This window comes from Lissotriton vulgaris, chromosome 10 (assembly GCF_964263255.1).
Source record: "Lissotriton vulgaris chromosome 10, aLisVul1.2, whole genome shotgun sequence".
Classification (NCBI taxonomy): Eukaryota; Metazoa; Chordata; class Amphibia; order Caudata; family Salamandridae; genus Lissotriton; species Lissotriton vulgaris.
This window is the reverse complement of record NC_141698.1, coordinates 274,271,242-274,293,161: the sequence shown is the minus strand read 5'-3', so window position 1 is coordinate 274,293,161 and position 21,920 is coordinate 274,271,242. Positions and strand designations below refer to the sequence as shown.

The window sequence follows — 21,920 nt, the reverse complement described above, 5'->3', positions numbered from 1 at the left end:
ACCACGAATGTCACAACCGGCGCTGATCACCCAACACGGCGCTGATCCATGCTACCTACCAGCGCGTAGAGGTTCTGTTTGAAAATGTCCAGATCCAGTCTGATGCCTGCAGAATATTCTAAGGTAAGAAATCTGCAGCTAGAAGTCCCTCTCAGATTCTCATGTATCTTCATCATATTGTAAATACAGGCACAAGTAAGGCTGATCTCATGTTCATTTAACAAATATTAATAACATCAAAATAAAAGACAATAAGGCATTTATTTGATCTAAAATATCCTATTCCATCAGAATTCATAAACAATAGTACAATTTGAAAACTTGGAAGATACCGCCACAAAACATTGTCAACTAGGAATCATCATAATGATAAATTGTGATTTTGTTTCATGATAAATAAGAACATGATGAATAAAAGTTTCAATCCTGTTCAGGTGTTTAAAACCTGTAATGGTCAGAGTTTGCATTGAAAGTATTACCTTTGGATGGGTAACACATCCATTACCCCTAACATACACTTTATGTGCAGAATTTCAGAAAAACATGAAAAGGTGTGAGGGTGGTCCCCACTCTCTGTACCTGAGATCACAATGCAAGTGTCCTTGGCTCTGCGCTTCATGGCCTTGTAGGCGGCATCGGCGATGGCATAGAGGTGAGGCGGCCGCTCGTACAGCTCTCGTCCCCGGTACTGATCGATGACATCTTTCCCATAGAGGTCCATCTCCCTGTAGGGGTTCACGGACACCACCACCTCCCCAATGTAGGTGTAGATCCTGCCCTTCTGGAATCTAGAATTGAAAATGGCAATGAAATGAAATGAAATGAGATTTCTAACGCCCACTAATACCCGAGGGTGTGAAATTATTTATAAAAAACAACACCACGAAGTGAGTTTTTTTTTTACAGTGGTGAGGCTGACTGCTACAATAATTACCCATGTTGATGGAGACCATCTGAGCCATCTTGGAAGGTTGAATGGTTGAGTTATGCTATCAGTGTGCAATATTACAACCAGGGATGTGGTATGCCTTTCTCATCTTATCTCTCGCTGCCGTTATCCAACATAAGCATATTAAATAAGCAGCAAAGATATATGTTTAATGTGGGACAGCAAAGATCCCCTGCATGGCCTGCGAGAGCATGCACCATTGCCTTTAGGTTCTGGGTGTTTGTGTGTATATTGATGGCCCAAAGCTGGGCTCTAAGGTCTGGTGGGGCACACTATGTGCACCTTGCTTTGATTCAGTGTGACTACAATAGGCTCACTGGGCTGTGAAGGACTGAGATTGGTGGCAGGGACTGAATATACTTGCTGTCCTTTTTACCTATTGCTGCAAAGAGAGAACTGCCTACTGCTCTCTCTGTTTAAAATGATCTACTTGTCTCCTACAACTAGGTCCTTCGCTCCACCCATTTACAACATGGCTGTTGTATGCTAGGTTAACCTATGTATGTGTAGTAGGATAAGCGTTGTACTGGGCTATTGCAGACCAGGAAGCCATGTTGGATCTCTGTGAGTGGTACATAAGATAGAGGTTGGAGGGAGGCTCTGAGAGACAGTGAACACAGGGCGTCTCCAAAGCATTCCTAACATCCTTTCAACGTAGCCAGACTCTAGAGTGTGTTGGATATGAGATGGATAGAAGATGAGGGACATCTTAAATATGATATGATGCTGGTCGATATTGTAACGATTTACTAATTCCTGCAATAAAAATATATTTAAAAAAAAATAAAAAATGAGGGACATCTTAAAAGTGAAGAAATAACTTGTCCCTTTGCTCCATTCTTGGGCAGAGGTGTTACCTCAAACAGGTTAAGAATTAGCTCAGTGAGGAAGGTTCTCCCTCTTTTGTGCCTTTGATTTGAGCCTCTCTGACAGGCACTTCACAGTCCCACTCCCCTTCTTTCTGACACCATAGGAAAAAGAAAGTCCGAGAAATAGACAAAAGTCCACAACTGCCTGAGACCAGTTCCACAGTAGGACCTGTGGCATGCACCTACCTACCTGCAGAAAACCATAGTCAAAGTGCCATGATTTCTGACTAAGTCTGACCAGTGCCACCTTCCCAAACCAGTGGAGACTAACAGCCCAATTCATCATCGGCATGTTTTGCGAGTCTGTAATAGCGAATAATAAGGAATCGCTATTAAAGACTCGCAAAATGGGATTCATGTAGGAATCGCAAAATAAATTGCCATTTCTACACATTCCTTATTTGCGATTAGCAAATTGCTAATCGCAAATAAGGAATAACTCCCCATTCATTCCTATGGGCCTAAAGGCCCATAGGAATGAATGGGGAGTATTCCTTATGTGCGATTAGCAATTAGCTAATCGTAAATAAGATAGCGATTTCAAGGGTGCCAGGGGTGTCCAAAGGACACCCTGTAGCACCCCTGAAATGCAAATTTACACAGGTGTTGCGCACACACATGTCCAAAGGACATGTGTGTGTGTAACATGCAACAGAGAAAAATGCACTAAAGTGCTTTTTTCTATTTTTTCGCTATTTACCACGAAGTCAGACTTCGTGGTAAATAGCGACCAAATATTGCGAATTCGCAATTTCAAATTGGTTAATGAATTGCATTTAAGGAATCTTTAATAGAGATTCCTTAAATCCAATTCCTCGCAAATATGCGATTTCGCAAATAGCGATTGTTGCATTTGGGATGATGAATCCCAAATGCAAAAATTGCACTCGCAAAGGGCCAGATTCTCAGAATCTGGCCCTTTGCGAGCGCAATTTAGCTTGATGAATCTAGCTGTTAGAAAGACATTTGAGCTCCAGGTTTGGGTTTGATGATACCAGCTCTCCTTTGTCACGCTTGGGAACAGGAACCTGCAAGTCTTACACATTGCTAGGAGAAGCTGCTTGAACCACTGCCCATTGACTGCTGAAGAAGGGTTCTTGAGTTATATTTGAAGAGGGGAAAGGCTGCCTGAAAAAGGAGGGCTTTGAGGAGCGGTGCAGGGAGAAATGGGCGTAGGCCCGCTGTAGCCTAGGGAAATATCCTCAAAGCTAGGCCCTGTGATGTGCTCCTGTAACAGTGGTGAGCCTTCAGCATGCGCTGGAGAGAAGTGACTCGCTCCCTGAAACTGTGCTTGCGTATGCTACACCGACCTCCCACAGGCTAGTCTGTGGACCTTTGTAGGTGACCAGATATGGTGAAAGTTAATACAAAGAACAGGATCAACTAAGAACTGACTGTGACAACTTGGTGCGGAAGAAAACTGCCACCCCGTCAGCAGTTTCATCCCAGAAGAAGCAGTATTTGTGGCCTTAAGTAAGATCCCCACCTCTTTTGGAAAACCATGATAATCTCTGCAATCCGGTGTGGATTTTCACTTAGATAGGTAGTGAATTTGAGGTTTCGGCTAGAGGAAGATCCAGAGAGAATGAACTCCCATCGCCAAGCAGGGGAAAACCAAATGCAGTCTCTGCCTACCTATGCCAGTACAGCCTTTCCACTCCCGACTCAGAAGAATAAGCACTTTTGCAGGGACCAGAGGCATCACAGACAGGGCTGGTTCTGGGCATGGGCAGTGTGGGCCGCAGTCCAGGGCCCCACATTCAGCCCTCCAACTTGGGGCCACGCACCAATGCGACACAGTCAGGCCACGGCATGAAAGGTGCCACCTTGCAAGCTCGCCACCTTAGTGGGCCTCCTCCACTGGCCTCACTGCTATGTTGTACAGAGGTGGACCCTGGGGTGGGGGGCAGTCAGAGTTGCAAGAAGGTACAATCCTCACTTTTGTTCTGCAATTAGGTCTCCTCCCCCAACCCACGCAGAGGCACAGCAAGAAGAGGACTGTTGCCCTGCTGTTTAGCTCCCTTGCAGCCTTAACCCTCTCTGGAGATAAGTGTAGTGACTTAATTCTCCCTAGTGCTTCCTCTTCTTAGTTGCTAAGCCAGAATGAATATGATGTCTGCGTGGAATGTTGGAATGCCTGATGACAGTGTGGTTAGAATGTGAGTGTGCATGTTGATATGTGAGGAATGACAGTTGAAGAGTGTAGGCTGAGCAACAACCATCTAGCTCCTGGTGGGATTCCCTTTACCATCTAAGTTATCTCCTTGAGACCTACCAAGGACTTCCATGGAACTTACAATGGATTACAAATAAACCTTTACACTGTAATACTTCATGGCTACCTTTTGTCATCCTTCAAATCTACTTATAACAATAAGCAACCCTCACACCTTCAGCCCTTTATAAGCTGTTGAGAGGTACTTGTACGCAGCTGAAGGGGGGGGGGCAGCAGAGTCAGGAGCCGGGGCATCTATTGAGATGGATGCAGCCCTGATTAGGTCAAGTTTATACAAATTAGAGGGCCTCGCACATTCCCCTTCTGCCCAGGGACCCAAAAAGCCTAGAACCGACCCTGATCACAGTAGTCAGAGCCAGGGTAGCACTAATGTGGCCACTTTCCATGCCACACCTGCATCAGTCTTGGGCTGAGAACGCACTTGATATCTTTAATGTACAGCTGTAAGACTTAAATATTGTGAGAATGCTTACAGTAACAGACACTGTGTCGTAATTTGACGGTGATCGGGTTAGCGTTAAGCTTTGCTACACGTATTTTCCTCTTATCTTGACTATACTTGTCGGACACCATTTTGTATGTATCGGCGGCCATTTTAGAGAATGCGTTGCCTCGTGGTCAGCATGCCCTTTGTCCTTCCTCTGTACCACTGGCCACTCGAGTTTGCCCAGCAACAGGCTATTTTTAGTAATGGTCAAGCTCACACATGCGTAGTTTAGATTGACCAGTCATCACTTAGGAATGTTCCGCCAAACTGACCAGTGTTGTTATAGCTCCTCCCACGAGTTGGCTGTGTTCCAAAAAATGACCATATATGTACCTAAAACTCTGTAACTGTGTACCACCTACTTTTTATTACTGTAAAACTGTATAAAAGAAGGACTTGCACCGATGTTCGGGGTGATACTTCTTGCATTACCGAAGGGTGCTGTAGGAATGTACCACCACCCCATGGGGTCTTAATAAACTTGTCTTTTGCATTTTCTAGTTTCCGTGCCAACAGTTCTTATGGTGTAGAGGGTATTCTGCGGAGTATATAGGGGTATTCTGCGGAGTATGTAGGCCTGGAGAACCCAATACCACAAATTGGCGACCACGAAGGGACTCATCGGCGACTTGGATGCCCGAAGGAGAGGTAGTGACGAAGGATTGGAAACTCACCATGGACGCGTACGCTGCCTCTAAGTGACCCGAGTCTTGGCACCCACGGTGTTTTCTTCCTTTCCTTCTGATCTGACCTTCCAGGTGGCGCCGGTCCTCGACTGAGATCCTACTCGTTCGAGTTGTCGTACAGTGCCGATTTGGCTGATTTGATCACAGACCTTGGCAGTTGGAACCTGGATATCTGAGATTTTGGTAAGCTTGTGATTGGTAAGGTACTCTGCGGACGCTTACTGTAGTTCTATGAATATGTTTTGAGTTAGCTAACATTTGATCCTATGATTTGAACTATATGTGCAGTGCACTTCACATAGGCAGGCATGTAGAGATATTTCTCTAACTTTGTTTGTGTTTGAGCGGCACATTTGTGTGAAGTATAGTAAGTGCCATTTTTGTGGTATCACGTTTCCGTGATACCTTTTGAACATGCCTGTTTTAAGCACACTTCGAGGAATGTGCTGTCTTGGAAATGGTACCACTTATCGATTAAATGAATCCCAGCCGGCTCCCCCAGAGGGGACTCCCAATCGAGAGATGTACATAAAATTTGGCCTTCCCCCTATATTGTACAGTAAATTATGGAATAAATACACCAAATCTGATCCCGAGTTGCAATGGCCACTACATGGGTCGTTTGATTTACGAAAGGTTCAGTTCGTGGAGCAATGTTTGTTTCAGCGCAGGTCTAGACAAGATATGTTTGATTGTGTACGAATGTGGGAGAAAGCAGTGCGTGAACGAATGAAGCGTGAGATAGCCTTGGTGGAAAAAGAGCAGCGCAAGGCTGCTCGAGATAAGGCTTTACAGCTGGAGGAGAAGGAGTTGCAGGAAAAGAAAGAGAGGGAGGCACGGGAACGCAATTTGCAAACGAGCGGTCAATTTCCTATTCGGCGTCCGCTTTATCCTGTCCTTACTAATGAAGTTGATGATTTTTGATTACTAGGTCGGTGCCCGCCTCCGTATGTTTCGCCTACGGCCCCGGACGTGGACTCGGACGACGATGGTCGAGGGAGTAAGAGTATGAGGTTAACTGCTGGTGAAGCTGCGGAGTTGCGCAGTTGTGCTCGCAAACTTAATTTGAATAAAATGACTATGTCAGAGATTAAAACTGAAAGGAATAAGTGGTCAGAGCGAGAACAGTTGTATTTTTTAAGCGTTTTCGGGGATGAAGTTGTAGAACGATTTAGGAAATATTCGACTGATCTAGAGCCTAAGGATATATCAGTTCATCGTGAGAATATGCATAAAGGTTTATTTGTTATTTCAGATGCGGATGAGTTTTTTCAGCGGTTGGTCCAGCTACGGGATGAGGCGTCCAGATTGCGGGAAGCACAAAAAGAATCAGACGTGCCTGCACCGGGGTCGACGGAGCAATCCAAAGAGTGTTCTATCTTTGGAGCAGATAAGAGTTCTAAAGTTCATGTTATGCCTATGCGTGAAGCCGCACCTTTGTATGTTCCCCCCAAAGGGCAAGGTACCAGTGATGATAAATCGTCCGGGGATGCAAAAGGGTATTTTATATATAATTGGGTGTATACGCCTTGGAATAGAGCAGATGTTATGGCATTGAAAAACGCTTTACCTGATCCATGTAAAAATCTGGCAGCTTTCTATGAAGGAGTGGAGGGGGCTATTTCTTCATGTGTTATGACACTAGTTGATATCAATCTTTTCTTTGGGTTAATACTGCCCCCTGATATGTGGAGAGCAATTCGTAAGTTTGATGACCAAGCGATTTTAGGAGCGGATTGGAAAGCTATAGCTCAAGCTGATTTAGACAGGGAGCCTGCATGTAAGCCTTGCCAGTTAATTCTAGATCTCCCAACAGCTATTTTGAATAAATTAAAAACGCTTGTTCCCCCTAAAAAGATTGATTGGACTATGTTAGCCTCTTGCAAACAGAAACAGGACGAGTCGGTATCTGACTTCTTTTCACGTTTCGAAGAAGCGTTTCATGATTATAGTGGGCAATTATTAACGGATGATAAGGGTAGGCATTTGTTTGTCGATAAGTATGTGGCTAATCTCCTACCGGAGATTGCAAAGCGATTGAAAACTAGTAAAAGTTCCTGGACCACGGCGACCCCTGCGTCCTTGTTAACTATGGCTCAGTATTATGAGCGACATGAATTAGAGGCTAAAGAAAGTACCGATAAGAAAGCGAAGGAGTTAAAGACGAAGGTGATGTTGGCTCAGGTTCGTGCTACGCAGCCAAGAGGGAATGATAGAGGCAGGCGAGGAGGGTATGGTACGTCTTATGTAAGCATGGGCGAATTTTGCGAATCTTGCGTTCGCGAATTTTGCGGATTTGCGAACTCGCAATCCGCAAAATCCGCGAATTCTCGCGAATTTGCGGATTTTTTTTTTGTGTTCGCACGGGTTTCTGCCAGTTCGCGAGGGTTTTGTACAATTTCGCAAACGCGAACTTACCTGTCGGGTCGCAAGTTTTGCGAACTTGTTGTTTCTACGTGTCCAGCCTGTTTGGGACACTCTTCTTCATCACTGCCACTCTCTGTCACCACTGCCACTCTCTGACTACTCATGCCACCCTCTGGCCCACCCATGCCACCCTCTGTTTCATCACAGCACCCTCTGGTTGTCCAGTCAGTGTACATTATTGTGGCAAAGCAAAGCACACCTTCCCTGCCTCAAGTGACCTGAATTCATTTGGGGCTGATTAATGTGTCACAGAATATTTTTTTAGCTGGCACCTGCTTCCTTAGTGCTTCCTGATTAGTGATCTTTTGCACTTGCTAAGTGCTTTCATTGTTGCAAAATTAGTTACAACACCTGCCCTGCCCCAACTGACAATAATGAATTAGGGGCTGATTAATGGATTTGAACTTCCAGCCTGGCTCCTGCTTGTCTCCCTTAGCTGTAATTCAGGACCTTTGTGGCATATGTGTAACTATTCTGAGGTTCAGAGCAGGGTCACATAATAGTTGCAACTGGCAACTGAACTCTGGAGGGGCCCCTCAGGAAGCACTACAGGAAATGGCTACTAATGATGAGCCTGAACTTTTGAACCTGGTAAGTAGTTTCAGTTTTGCTAAGATCGTATTTCTGCAATTTAGCGCTTATTCGCGGGGCGCGAAGTTGTACTGGGAAGCTGCGAACTCACGCGAACAGTGCGAGCAAGCCATAAAATCCGCTGCTCGCGGATTTGCGGATTTTGCGGGAGATTCGCGAATCTCGCGGATTGCGAATTTACCGAAAATCCGCAAAATCCGCAAGCGAAACGGATTTTCCGCCCATGCTTAGTCTTATGGTCGTATCGACATTGCTGAGGACCAATGTGCATACTGTAAAGAGTTTGGGCATTGGGCTGAAGATTGTCCGGTGCTTCGTGAGCAACGTAGTCAGCGTGGTCGAGGAGGTGGAAGGACACGGAATAGTTATTCGGGGGCGAGAGGTGGAGCAAGTGATCGTGGTAGGTTTGAGGCGAGAGGTCGTGGTCAGGATGATCGTAATACTTTTGATCGACGGAACCAGTACCAGATATCGGAGGGTGAGAATGTGGAGTTTCAGGATTATGTGCACGCATAGGATTGCGTAGGATGGGGTGTGGAATCGGTTGAAGTGCCAGTAGATCAAAGAGGTCCATATGTATCAGCGGGCGTTTTGGGTTCTACTGATCAGTTTTTGGTTGATACAGGAGCTAATCGCAGTGCTCTGTCTAAAAACTTGGTTCCAAGGGCTCCCCTGTCTGGCGAAATGATTACATGCATAGGGTTTGATGGCACACCCTCTCCAAACCCACTGTCACAACCTCTTACATTTTGCATTGACAGATTCTTTGGTCTGTGCCCATTCTTATTGTCGCCACATACCCCAGACAATATTATGGGCATAGATTTGCTTAAATATTTTCGAGCAACAATACGCTGCGCTCCTGAAGGAGTGCGGGTTATTTTGAACGACAATTATCCGGATGTAGGAAGACTATGTACTATGCAAGAAATTGAAGCATTAGCCTCTCTCCCACACACGCTATGGGCTACATCAGACACGGCTGTGGGACAGATGCTCATTCCGCCTATTCGAATAACTGTTAAGGAGGGAGTGTCTTTGCCACGTGTACCCCAGTATAAGATATCTAGGGAAGGTGAAATTGCCCTGACGAACATTGTTCAGGATTTGATTATTGCGGGAGTAGTGGAGGAAGTTCCCTACAATGTTTGTAACAGCCCGATTCTTCCGATCCTAAAGAAAGACACTGATGACAAAGTCTATCAAATTATTATTGATTTGAGAGAAATAAACAAAATTGTAGTGCCCCAGTACCCGGTGGTGTCTGATATCACCACCTTACTTACTTTGGTCCCCCCCACTGCTACCGCGTTTTCTGTAATTGATCTTAAAAATGCCTTCTTTTCCATTCCCATCCATCCCGATAGCAGATATCTATTTGGCTTCACGTTAAATAATAAATCGTATAGATTCTGTCGAGTTCCTCAAGGCTATACAGAAAGTCCTAGCATTTATAGCCAGGCTTTAAAAAGACAGCTTGATTCTTTTGATTTGCAGTCTGGAGTAGCTCTTATCCAGTACGTGGATGATCTTTTACTGGCTGCAGACACATATGCGCAGTGTGAGGAGAGTACTCTTGCTTTGCTCTCCTTTCTTGCTCAGAACAATCACAAAGTTTCTAGGAAAAAATTACAATATTGTAGACCAAAGGTGACCTACCTTGGTCATCTTTTGTCTAAGGAGGGACGTGCATTAACATCTGATCAAATTCAAGCAATTTTAGATACACCAGTCCCCCGCACTCAGAGAGATGTGCGTGCCTTTATAGGTTTAACGTCCTTTTGTAGACAGTGGATAATGGGGTTTTCACACATTATAAAACCCTTGTTAGCATTATTGTCCAAAACTACACCAATGCCTCTTGAATGGACAGATGAATGTCAGACTGCTTTTGAACAATTGAGACAAGACCTTTGTTCTGCACCAGTGTTAGGTACACCAGATTACACAAAGATTTTTACGTTGTATGTGCACGAGAAAGATGGGTGTGCATTGTCGGTGTTAGTGCAGACACACGGGGATAAGCAGAGGCCCTGTGCATACTTTTCGGCAATACTTGATCCTGTGGCACGAGGTTTACCTGGGTGTTTCCGAGCAGTTGCAGCAACAGCAGTGGCTATACGGCAGAGTGAGGGAATAGTTTTGTCACACAAACTGTTGGTGTTAGTTCCCCATGCGGTAGATGCTTTGCTAAATCAAACGAAGACCCAGTATCTCACGAGTGCACGTTTAACAGGATATGAGCTCACACTGTTGGCGCCACACATCAAACTAAAGAGATGTGCTACCATGAACCCTGCCACTTTATTGCCGTATCCGGTTGCTGAGGGCCAGGAGGAAGAATACCATGATTGTGTTTTCCTGACTGAAGAACAAACAAAGGGTCGGGTTGACTTACAGGATACGCCACTTCCAGATGTGGATGGGGAACTGTGGGTTGATGGATCGTGTTTAAGGCTGCCAGATGGCACAACTTCTGCAGCATATGCAATCACAACACTTAAGACAGTGGTAGAAACAGCACGAATACCACAGAAATCGGCCCAAGCAGCGGAGCTAATAGCTTTGACAAGAGCCTGCGAATTGAGTGCTGGCTTATGTGTGAACATCTACACAGACAGCCGGTACGCCTTCGGAGTAGCGCATGATTTTGGCCTACTCTGGAGAGATCGTGGGTTTTTGACTTCGCATGGAGTACACATTATGCACGGAGAACTAGTGCGTGATCTTTTGAATGCGTTACTTTGTCCAAAGAAAGTGGCGATAATCAAATGCAGTGCACATAAAAAGGTCACTGACAAAGTGGGACAAGGTAACGCTTTTGCAGACAGTATAGCAAGACAAACGGCTATGTTACGAAATGACTCACCAATGTATGTGGTGAAATCACAGGCTGAGCGGTGGCATGATGCTAGAGAAGAGATACTAGACATTCAGAAATCAGCGTCTGAAGCAGAACTCGCAACCTAGGCAGCAGAGGGAGTGCTGGATGATGAGGGTTGTTGGTGAAGTAAAGATATGGAAAGATGGAAATTGCCTGCAGCTTACTTGCAGGCGATGGTCCAAATGACACATGGATTGGCACATGTTGGAGCTCTTGCAATTACTCGATTGCTAATGCGAGTTTGGGAGCATCCTGAGATTGCCAATACGGCCAAGAGAGTAGTGCAGACCTGTCTGATATGTTTACAGCACAATCCTGCGAAAGGGACGCATACTCCGAAAGGAGGGTTTGTTCCACCTACTGCACCGTTTGAAGTACTGCAAATGGATTACATCCAGCTTGAGCATTGTAATAACCTTAAGTATGTCTTAGTGGTGGTGTGTGCTTTCAGTAAATGGATTGAGGCCTTCCCCACGAAGGATAATACAGTGTTGACAACAGCTAAGGTTTTGCTCAAAGAGTACTTCCCTAGATACGGCGTTTGTAAATTTTTGTGGAGTGACAATGGTCCTCATTTTGTTGGGAAAATTGTGGAGTATGTGATGAAGGGATTGGGAATTCAGCAGAAATGTCATGCTGTGTTCCATCCTCAGTCAGCAGGTCTTGTTGAACGATATAATGCTACTCTGAAATTAAAGCTAGCAAAGATTGTGGCATCCACGTCTTTGAAATGGCCAGATGCCCTGCCATTGGCGTTACTATCTATTAGATCAGTGCCCCATTCCCGAACTGGCCTCACACCTTATGAAGTGGTGTTTGGAAGGCCTATGAATATATGGGGAGTTCCTAAGCCTCGATTGTTACATGATGTGCCTTGTATAATGATGAACGATTATTTGGCACGATTAACAAATGATTTACTTTCCATTCATCAACAGGTTCGAGAAGCGCTCCCCGACAATTCCATTGGAGAAGCTCACAATCTTCGTCCTGGGGATCATGTTATGATCCGTTCTTTCGAGAGAACAAGCAGCCTGGAACCGAGGTGGCGTGGCCCTGAGCAGGTATTGCTTGCAACTCGTACGGCTGTGCGAGTCACTAACAGGAAGCGGTGGGTGCATTCTACTCACTGCCGCCGTGTCTCTCCGGATCTGGTGAGCCCAACTGTGCTGTCTGATTATCGAGACATCTTGGACGAGGAGAAGAGCCCAGCTGTTACGTCTGCCGAATCGGAGGGAGCCTTCCCGGACCACACTGTTTCTGGAAGAGAGAGATACAACTTACGACCACGATAAGCAGTTTTTTTTTTGTGCAAGACTGGTTGAGTTACCGCTCCAGGTTTGTGAAACGGAAGCCGGGAATATCAAGGGGGGGGGGATCTGTTCTGCCAAGTGTAGCGACACCCGTCTTGAATCTCGGAGAAGAAACCAACGGCTGCCTCGGAGCTCAGCACTCATATTTTTATTTTTTTAGTTGTGTTTTTGAGACATTTTGAACTTTGAACTATGGCGTCTTCTGCAGTGCGAGACAAGAGAATTCTTGGTGCAGTATTATTTGTACTGACAATTGTTGTGATAGCTGTGATAGCCTGGGTAGTAGAACTTGTGGTACCGGTGCGAGAACATTTGGTGCCAACTACCCCGATGCCATCTGAACATTTCCATTTTACTCTGCCTTATCATGAAGAGCGACACTGACAAACTTATTTGAACAATAGTTTTATTCAGATTCTGCATCACACCCATAATATGACTAACACTTCTAACTGCAGGGTATGTGGGATGTTGCCTGGACATCAAAAGAAAGGAGGCACACCGCTTATTCCACTCCCGTTTTCCCATAATGGCTCTTGCAATGCCTGGTACACACTTTTATTCACTTTGCGATGGCCAACAAAAGGGGGGCTGCTCTTTCGACTCAACAAGATATGCTACAATGATCGAGATGGCTATCCGCAAGCTGAAGGAACTAAGTTTGAATGGGAGGAGTACCGCCCCGACAACGTGTCAGCACCACGAGTTTATAATAACCAACGGAGTGTCAATATGTCTAGTTCACATGTGATTACTGTTATTGATACCAAAGCTGATCTCTGTGTTCGTAATAAAGGTACAATCCCAGTTGGCAGAAGTGAATGTAACACCACTCTTACCTTTGACACTCCAAATGGCATTTCATTTGTGGCCTCCCGAAATACGTATTTTATATGTGGAAATAAAGGCTATCATCGTCTCCCTATAGGATGGTTAGGAACATGTTATATATCTTTTGTATTACCCCCTGTGTTTATTGCCCCACCTATGTATCATAACAATTACATCCTTTATCACGATTTCATATTGAATAGGGTAAAGAGAGCATTAGTCCTTGAGGACATAGACCAAACCGACACTGCGTTGCAACAATATGTTGATTTTAATTTGGGTCTCTTTTCATTTGTTGGAGCTGCTTTGAATAGTCGAAAAATAAGACGGTTAACTCGTGTTGTAGAAGCTGTTGCTGATGACAACGCTTTTGCTTTAGGAAACTTAACTGAGGAGCTTCAGATAACTAGAATTGTAACGCTCCAAAACAGAATGGTATTAGATGTAGTATTAGCTGATCGTGGAGGAGCATGCCGCATTATCGGAAGTAGTTGTTGTGTATATGTGCCAGATAACTCACCATCTGTGTATGATGCCATATCCAAATTACATAAAATTGCTGCTGAGATACATCCTGATAATGGTACATGGACATTTTCGGGGTGGTTTTGGTCAATACTTAGTATATGGGGTTGGAAGTTGCTGACGATTCTATGTGTAATAATTGGGATACTATTCTTTTTATGCCTTTGTAGCCAGTGCGGCCCTGTATTATGCTCTATGTGCCTTTCTGCTTGTATTCCATCCAAACGAGCTTTTGCTAAACATGAACAAATGATTCATAAAGAAGTAGCACAAATTATGTCTATTGATATTGAAGATGAGTACCCCGACTATGTTCACTATGAGGTAGCTTCAGCTACACGCTAAAAGGGTTGTCTGTCGTAATTTGACGGTGATCGGGTTAGCGTTAAGCTTTGCTACACGTATTTTCCTCTTATCTTGACTATAGTTGTCGGACACCATTTTGTATGTATCGGCGGCCATTTTAGAGAATGCGTTGCCTCGTGGTCAGCAGGCCCTTTGTCCTTCCTCTGTACCACTGGCCACTCGAGTTTGCCCAGCAACAGGCTATTTTTAGTAATGGTCAAGCTCACACATGCGTAGTTTAGATTGACCAGTCATCACTTAGGAATGTTCCGCCAAACTGAACAGTGGTGTTATAGCTCCTCCCACGAGTTGGCTGTGTTCCAAAAAATGACCATATATGTACCTAAAACTCTGTAACTGTGTACCACCTACTTTTTGTTACTGTAAAACTGTATAAAAGAAGGACTTGCACCGATGTTCGGGGTGATACTTCTTGCATTACCGAAGGGTGCTGTAGGAATGTACCACCACCCCATGGGGTCTTAATAAACTTGTCTTTTGCATTTTCTAGTTTCCGTGCCAACAGTTCTTATGGTGTAGAGGGTATTCTGCAGAGTATGTAGGCCTGGAGAACCCAATACCACAAATGGAGCAGCGACATTACATTTTAAGAACAGTCATATTGGCGTTAGCTAAAGCCCTAGCGAAGCGACTGAAATGTGTATCCTGTAAGGCCATAGACGACCATTTATTATGCCTCGCACTGATTGGTATACTTATTTATAAGAATCTGCATGCAGCCTAAAGATATTATTGGCGGACTTCCCCATACAGTGAATCCATGTATAACGTTGCTGCATTGGAGCCTCTGCAGTTAACTGTGTAGAGTTTTGCAGCATTTATGCCCACATGCATCAAAGTCAATTGCATTCGCAAACGGTGCGAATCGCAATTTTTGGCCGTTTGCGAATGCAATTGACTAATTTGGAATGCATCATGCATTTCGCAATTTTAGGAATCGCAACCATGTTGCGATTTCTAAAATTGCGATTGCATTTAAGAAATCGCAATTTCAGATTTCTTAAATGCAATGCATGATTTTTTTTAAATAGCGAATTCGCACTTTGGAAGGAGTAAATTAGCATGAAGTTGAACTGCATGCTAATTTACTGAAAACTTTCAAACATGCACTAGTTGTATATTTGAAAGTTTTAATTTGCACACACACATGTCCTTGGTTCATGTGTGTGTGTAAATTGCACTTAAAGTTACATTTCAGGGGTGCAGGGAGGGGTTCTTTGGACCCCCCCTGCATCCTTGAAATTGCATTCACATTTTGCGATTCGCAAAATGAAATTCGCAAAATGTGAATGCCTTCCCATTGATTCCTATGGGCCTTTTGGCCCATAGGAATCAATGGGAAGGGTTTTCCTTAATTGTGATTCGCAAATAGTGAATCGCAATTAAGGAAAATACTGAATCGCAAAAATAAATGCGAATTTTTGATGCATTGCCGTTTGCGATTTCTAAATTGCGATTCCTTAATTTTCGCAATTTAGGAATCGCAAACGGCAACAATGATGCATGTGGCCGTTAGTGATTAAAGTAGCTTTTCTTTTCGGTAGGGCAATGAATTATTAATTGTTGTGTCCTGCTTAGCTTAGTTCTTAAGCTCCATGCAACACCACCTCCCTGAGTAAGCCTTGGACCTTTATACCTACCTACTCTTAATGAAAAGTGCTCAATGGGTGTACTTACTGATTAGTCATCAGGTTCAATAGTAAGGTATTCCCTCGGATGGGAAATGGCCACTACAACGCGGCCGTTTCCACGAAAGCCTTTACCAGGCATGCATTAGAACACATGCGTGGTTACCACATACCTTTACTACGAGATGCGTAGTAAAGGCATGTGTGGAAAAGGCAAAAAAAGAGAGCTTTTTAGGGGTCCCCCCCAAAAAGCATGAGAATAAAAAGTGGGGTTGGGGGATCTTCCCCCCATTTTTTTTTAAAAACGAAAATGAAGTGACAAAGAGAGTGGAGGTAATCGGCGTTGTTAGAGAGGAAACGGAAAGAAACTTCTGCTTCCTCTTTACGACGTAGGACGTCATCAAGGAAGATGAAGGAGAAGAGACGACGACGTGAAGAGGTATGGGGAGTTTTAATTTAAAAAAAAGAGATTGAGGGTTAAGGGCAGGGGTAATTAGACAAAGGTTTGGGGGCTGGGGGGACACCTAAGGGTACAGGGGAGGAGTATAACCTTTCCCAAGAGTATGCCCTTACCATGCATAAATTTACAATGAAAATCGTTGTAAATCTATGCGTGGTAAAGGAATATTCGTGGAAAAGGTTATGTGTGAAAAAAGCATTCCATTGTAACGCATGCGTGGTAAAGGCATGCGTTGCAACGGAATGCGTTGTAACAACATACAACCCCCTATGATACTAAGTGTAAAAGCCTCTTCTTGTCATAGTTTGAGCACCAGTCACCCATGACGGCCCCAGACTCCCAAAAAGTGTCCTACATAAAGGGCTTGATTTAGAGTTTGGTGGACAGGATACTCCCTCACAACTTGGCATATATACCCTCTGCCTTAATACAAGTTCCACAGGATATAATAGACTTGTAGTAGGGCAGACGGGGCACCCGTTACATGACGGAGTAACCTGTTAGACAAACTCTGCCTGAAAATAGACAAAGCTCCTCGGTCGTTGGATTTTTTGCTTTGTATTATAAGTTAATGTCCTCTTTCTTAGCCCATACCCGAGCATTTTAATGAGGTTCGAAAAACTTAGAATGTCGAACAGTCGATGTAAGAAGCTATTGTATCAGTTATCCATAAACGAGATAAAGATATAACCATTGGTTCTGCCTATCGCCCTGTATCCTTGCTAGATATTGGTGTTAAGATGTTCACTGGGGTCTTCGTTGATGAGGATAGACAAAGTAGTGCAGCACTAATATATCCTAATTGAGCAGGCTTTATCGGAAACCCAAACTGCAGCAACAAAACGAAGAAAAAGCCTTGCACATAACTGATATTCCTCAGCGGTACGGGTGAGACTCAGTACTTCTCTCCTCGACTTTGAAAAAGCTTTTGGCATTATTGATTAGGGCTTACTGACAGATGTACTTAAAAAGGTAGAAATCAGTCATAGATTTACAAAATGGGTTCTAGCCTGCAACTACAATCTGAAAGCGAAGATCAGGGTGAATGAATCAGTGGCGGCTCCTCCACTATGGCAAAGGATTGTCGCCTCCCTGCTTCCAAGCAGTGTGAGAAGCAAAAACATGAAACAATAAAAACTTTCAGTCATTATTATTTTATGTGTTTTGTGGTGCTTTGCGGGCGGGCAGGTGGGTGGGGCTGATCTGCGAGCTGGGCAGTGGAGGAGTGGTTTGACCACTCCTAAGTGTGCAGTGACTGGTTGGCCATCTCAGGCCGCCCAAACCAGTCAAGCACACTTTCCCCTGCCTCGGATATCATGACCTGCATACACTACTATAAGCGGAAATAAAATATATTGGCAGCAAGAGGCAGGTGCAATAACCTTTGAGGGAGCCAATATGGCTCTTCAAGGACTTGTCGTCGGTCACCCTGCAGAAACGCTGCTTTCTCCAACCAGCGACCAGATTTTTAAGGGAGAAAGGAGTCAAATATAAATGGAGCTTATGTTCCCAAGGGATGGTAGATTTCACCAAACATGCTCACCTGCTGAGGTCTTTGTATTTTGGGGCTGAATGAAGTTTCAGAGGTGGAAGAAACATCAATCAAGAGTTCCCCTTAGAGGGCTGCAAACCTGGAAGATGGAATAACGCGAACTAGAAGAAAAGTGCCCTGAAACCTACAGCAGAAAAAGTGCTGAGGGGAAGCAGAGCTGTTGTCAACAAACTCCAAGTCAGCACCGATAGATGTGAGAGGTACTGTGTTCATCAAAGGAAGACATCCCTAGAACATCTTGTTGTGAGATTGTCACTTATCAGGGAAATAGTGGCAACCGCCAAGGGTGGGTTTTGGTCACACTAGAGTTAGTTCGACAAGGAAAGGGTGGGGCTTGATGTATAGATCACATAGATCGAATTCAGCAGGGAGAGAATGAGCAGGCGCCCCCCCGGGCCTAGAGTAGGGGTGCCCTTAGTTGTGCCACGGGACCGAACAACCCAATGGGAGGCTTATGTGAGGAGGGGGCTGGCTAGTGACGTTCAGGTTGTAGGATCGGTTAGGGATGAAATGAAACCGAATCCTGATAGATAAGCTATTTAAGGCAGTGCTTCAAATGGATCGCCGTCTTTGTCTCTCTGGACCCTAGCCGCAGAGCGTCGGAGAACCACCCACCCACCCAGCGTTGAAGTAAAGCGGAGCGCTGACAGTTAACAACAAAGGGGCATGCTCAACAAGGGAGGTTGAGCGACTGTATGGTCCCCAGGACGGGGTAGAATTGTAGTGAGCAGTGGATGGGCGGTGAAGGGGACCAGCCTGCTGGTTGTCCTCAACTCTACTGCCCTAACACGTCACTTAAGGACTGAGATGAATCGTGGGGAGGCTGCCTGTGTTCAGGTACCTCGGAGGGCCGGTGCGCTATGCGGTGGCCTGGGTTTCAAGCAAGGTAACTGTTTGTTATACCACATTGTGGCCTGCCAGCACAATGTGCGCAGCAGAGGGTTCCCAACTATGAATGACTTAATGCGATGCTCACCTGTGACGACAATTATAATTTCATGGTGCCTTTGGTATGTATATGCTGGAAGGTTTTGCCATTGTTCAGGTACCACTGATGGCCGGTGCGTTAGCGGTGCCCTGGTTCAGGTAAAGCAACTCTTTGCTGTAGCGCGTTGTGTCCTACCGGCATATTGTGCGCAATACAGTGTTCAAGCGAATGGTCAACTTAATACTATGCTGAAATGTAATAACTAGTTTAACTTATTAGTGCCTTTGACATGTGAATGTCGCTAGAGTGTGAAGTACGTATATCTTTTATGTACCCAAGTAGGATACTTATACTCAGGTAGTGGTTATGCTGAATTACCCTGTTTGATGTGAATAAAAATCTACGCCATGGACAATATAACCACATTATGAGAATTCATGGGCATGGCAGGGGTGTGGGTTGGGATGGATGTTGGCAGTGGTGGAGAAGTGAGAGTGTCACGTTGTGCGCACACTATAGTATATATATAGTTGCGAGGCAGCATCCAGCTAGATGTTTGATGATTCCCCGAGCGGGGAAAGAGCAATTGGCGTGCAAGTCAGCGCTGTTCAAACAGGGAACCCAATGCCAGGAAACTCTATTAATGCTTAGAAAAGCTCATGAAAGCACAGCAATCAAAATGGTGGTAGCACAAGTCCATTTCAAGGTACCTAGAGGTGGGGAGAATCCCTAGGGGATTACGGATTATGCTGGCACCTAGTTATGAGAACCCGGATCCGGGGATGCTTGCTGAATGACCGAGTGTAACCTTGAATTCTCACGGAAATTAGTCCAAATCTTTGTTAAATATGCTGAAAGTGACCGCGCAGCACTGCAAGTTAAAATTGATGCGCTAAATGATGAAATCAGTAAAATAGAAATCATGGCTGTGATTAACCCTTTCGATGCTGATGACGAGCTCAGCTCGTCATCACCCACGGGTGTCGTGTGCTGATGACGAGCTGAGCTCGTCATGGAAACAGCAAAATGGCATTTTCCAGCACAGGGGGGGAAAATGGCCAGCAGTCATGTGGTTAAGAAATATCGTGAGGAAATGCTGGCTCGATTGCAAAAGGCGGAATAAGTGATAAACAACGCAAAGCTTTTAAATTCCAACAGGCTAAGTTGGATTATGAACATGGCCAGGTGTTCACTTTCTCTAAAAAGTATGATTCAGTCAAGGCATCAAGAAAGGCTGTATCACTCCCCAGCACACAACAAAGCACATGCAGCAATGCACCGATATCCACCTCGGCCTCATACCTTAGTTCGGTGCCAGAAAGCGAATCGGACAATGAACAAGCTAGATCGGAAAGGTCGGGTCTTTCAAGCTTTCTTTAGCCCAAGAAGTGGACTGGCGTTGTCAGGACAGAAGGCAAACACTGTGTCCCCGTGCACAAGATGCAAACACCAACAGAGATGCAGCCAAAAGCGTCGGGAGAGACGACAGCGGAGCCACCAGCGGCAAGCAAAACAACAAGAAGCCTGTAAATTACAGATGGAAGCGCAATTAAAATCACAGGCAAGCAGCGCGGACTCCCAAACAGTCATGAAAGTATCCGACACAACACTAAGGGGTCCATTACCATGTTGGGCGGATCGCCACCGCCATGGTGGCGATGGCGCTCCGCCCGACAGAAATGCCCGCCCGGCACCCTTTTCCCCCTGCCACATTACAATGGCGAGGGGGACCCCAGCGGAGGCAAACACTGCCGCCACTTTTCCACCCCGGTTGCCTTGCGGCCGGGGCGGAAAAGGGTTCATATGGTGGCGGTGTCTATCAGTCAACTCCAGCCATATTTGGATGCGTGCAAATAGGTGCCTTTCCGCGACGGAAAGGCAGGCGGTCTTTGCTTTGGGGGGCCCCTGCGGGCCCCCTGGTGAAGGCCGAGGTGGGGTGCACAGGGGGGGTACCTATGGTACCCCCCTTCATTTGCATGTACAAAGCGGCAGGCACCGCGCGGTGCCTGCCACTTTGTATATGCAAATGCGAAAATGCATTTTTAGCATTGTGGCGGGCGGTGCCGAGTACACCGCCCGCCACAATGCTAAAAATGAAAGATGTGCCTGCCACTGTGGCGGGCACATCCTAATTCCCCCAACGGGACCCCCGCCCTTATGGCGGGCGGTCCAGAATACTGATAGGGTGGCGGGCGGACAAAGTCCCCCTGTCATCCTAATGAGACCCTAAGTGAGGCAGAACAACAGATACTGGCGCTAGGGCTTTTGCATAGCCCAGAGTGTAATTTTGACTATGCAATATCTGTACATATCAATGCGTGTTTGGGCATGTACACACCCACTGGGCGGGACTATCAATTGGCAAACTACAAGTATCACCTGCGAGCTGCCCCTCCTTATTGCCATCCCTGTGAACAAGGGCGAGATGAGCCTGAAATGCTTCGGGATATATGGCTAAAGCATGTTGTTCCTACCATACTCCAATCTGATGCTGCCTTGCTGAATAAAAATGTAAACACGCTTTGAGTGGGCCTCCAAGTGTCGGGTGCTTTCATTTGGAATATATATATTGATATATCAGGTCAGGTTTGGACACTGTGCCGACCTTAAACTCTATGGACTCGTGCTGTGGCAGGTTATGATGCATGCAGTGACCCAGGGAAGCCAGAGGACTGAATTTACACCTGCATCAGCACTCTCCGTTCTGCAGCGCCCCACAGCCACAAGGACTTTCACCATTCATTTCCCTCGCAGCACCTACCCAGAGATGATGTATTCTGGGAGCTGTAGGATGACCAACACTACAGCAGGTGAGCGTCCACACGGCAGGGGAGGTGCTTCCCATCGAGTGTGGGAGGTCTGCAGAGGCATTTAAAGCGGAGAGTTGGGACTGTTATGCAGAGCAGCAGGGGCATCTGAAGAAGACGAGTGTGTCGAAATGCATCATGCCTTACCTGCTTATTTGTCCAATTAAAGGCTTTTCCGGAATTCCCTGTGTGGCTTCTTCCTACAGTTCGTCTGGAGGGTCTGTGGATATATGTATATATTGCCTGTTTCTAGATCAAGTTTTTCCCAAGAAGAGTGTTTGGGGGGAGATAAAGAAACTAATAATTGTTTTCAAATGTTAAAGGGTAAGGCATCTTAGTCCTGGTTTCTTATATGAGGAGGCAGCTATCCTTTATTGTATG

At 45.4% G+C, this 21,920-nt stretch overlaps 1 protein-coding gene across 1 annotated transcript in view; it reads right to left on the bottom strand.

Annotated features, from left to right (window-relative positions):
• LOC147685121 (unconventional myosin-Ig-like) overlaps window positions 1-21,920 on the bottom strand; it is a 1,601,091-nt gene that overhangs the window by 1,487,893 nt on the left and 91,278 nt on the right. The window contains exon 2 of the mRNA XM_086941006.1: window positions 580-788. Coding sequence (XP_086797132.1) covers window positions 580-788 — 209 coding nt within the window. The remainder of the gene's footprint in view (window positions 1-579; window positions 789-21,920) is intronic.